This window comes from Eimeria mitis, genomic scaffold (assembly GCF_000499745.2).
Source record: "Eimeria mitis Houghton genomic scaffold, Emh_scaff12267, whole genome shotgun sequence".
NCBI lineage: Eukaryota > Apicomplexa > Conoidasida > Eucoccidiorida > Eimeriidae > Eimeria > Eimeria mitis.
The window spans coordinates 1-861 of record NW_024012545.1 but is presented as its reverse complement, the minus strand read 5'-3'; the positions used below and the strand labels follow the sequence as shown (position 1 = coordinate 861).

Genomic DNA, 861 nt, shown 5'->3' with positions numbered 1-861 from the left:
TGTACACGCACTCGCAGAATCACCACATACACAAACCTACTGGGCCCTAGCTGCACTCCGACCGTCCCACTAAACAACCAGCTGCACGGAGAGTCACGTGCATTCGTGCATCCTCCTCTAAAGTGGCAATGCGCCAACAAAACGTCCAGCATCAGACAATACTGGCACACAGCCTCAATCACCCAATGCCCGCTCTCCCTTCCGCCTTCAAAACGGTACCGCTCTCTCTAGCCTTAACACCCGCTCTGCAGATGGCAACCACCGGCAAAAACTGCAACCACGAGCCACACACAAAACTGCCTAAATACCTAGCACCTCACGCAACAGCTACGCCGCTGCGCTCACGTCCTCTTCACTACCTTGCCTGTATGGACTACTTACAGAAAAACCATCCAACACTGGGCTGGGACGCTCGAACCAACGCCACACCTTGCAACGACCTGCCAAGCTCAACCCACTGCCTGCGCCAATACACGCCTGGATATCCTCCCTAGCATGCCCTTGAGACCGCAAGGTCACCTGGAGACAGCTCCTGCACACACATCCAAATCGCGGTTGCAAAAGCGACGACGCCAATCGTTACTTAGCTGACACCAGGTGCCCCGTGGAGAGACAGGACCACGACACGCCGCTGGGAGGCGCATGACGGCACAACGGAAAGGGGCTGCAACACCCAAGCCTAATACTGAGTGTCACAGACGAACCACCGAAGAAACCAACAAGGGCGTTACCCATGCGACATTTTCACAGCAATAATCGAGCACCTGAGTAGCCCAAACAACCAGCGCCACTCCTTACAAAACACAACCCACTTTCTGCAAGCGACAGCCACATCCCCGCTCCTGCCCACGCATATTCTAG

The 861-nt window shown here is 55.4% G+C and overlaps 1 protein-coding gene across 1 annotated transcript; it reads right to left on the bottom strand.

Moving 5' to 3' along the window:
* Nucleotides 1–178: 178 nt before the first annotated feature.
* Nucleotides 179–742, bottom strand: EMH_0000180 (uncharacterized protein; the record flags this gene model as incomplete). The annotated part of the gene is made up of 3 exons (XM_038022218.1): nucleotides 179–271; nucleotides 382–532; nucleotides 732–742. 3 exons carry the CDS (start codon nucleotides 740–742, stop codon nucleotides 179–181), a joined length of 255 nt encoding a protein of 84 aa, XP_037878072.1.
* Between the last annotated feature and the right edge of the window lie 119 nt (nucleotides 743–861).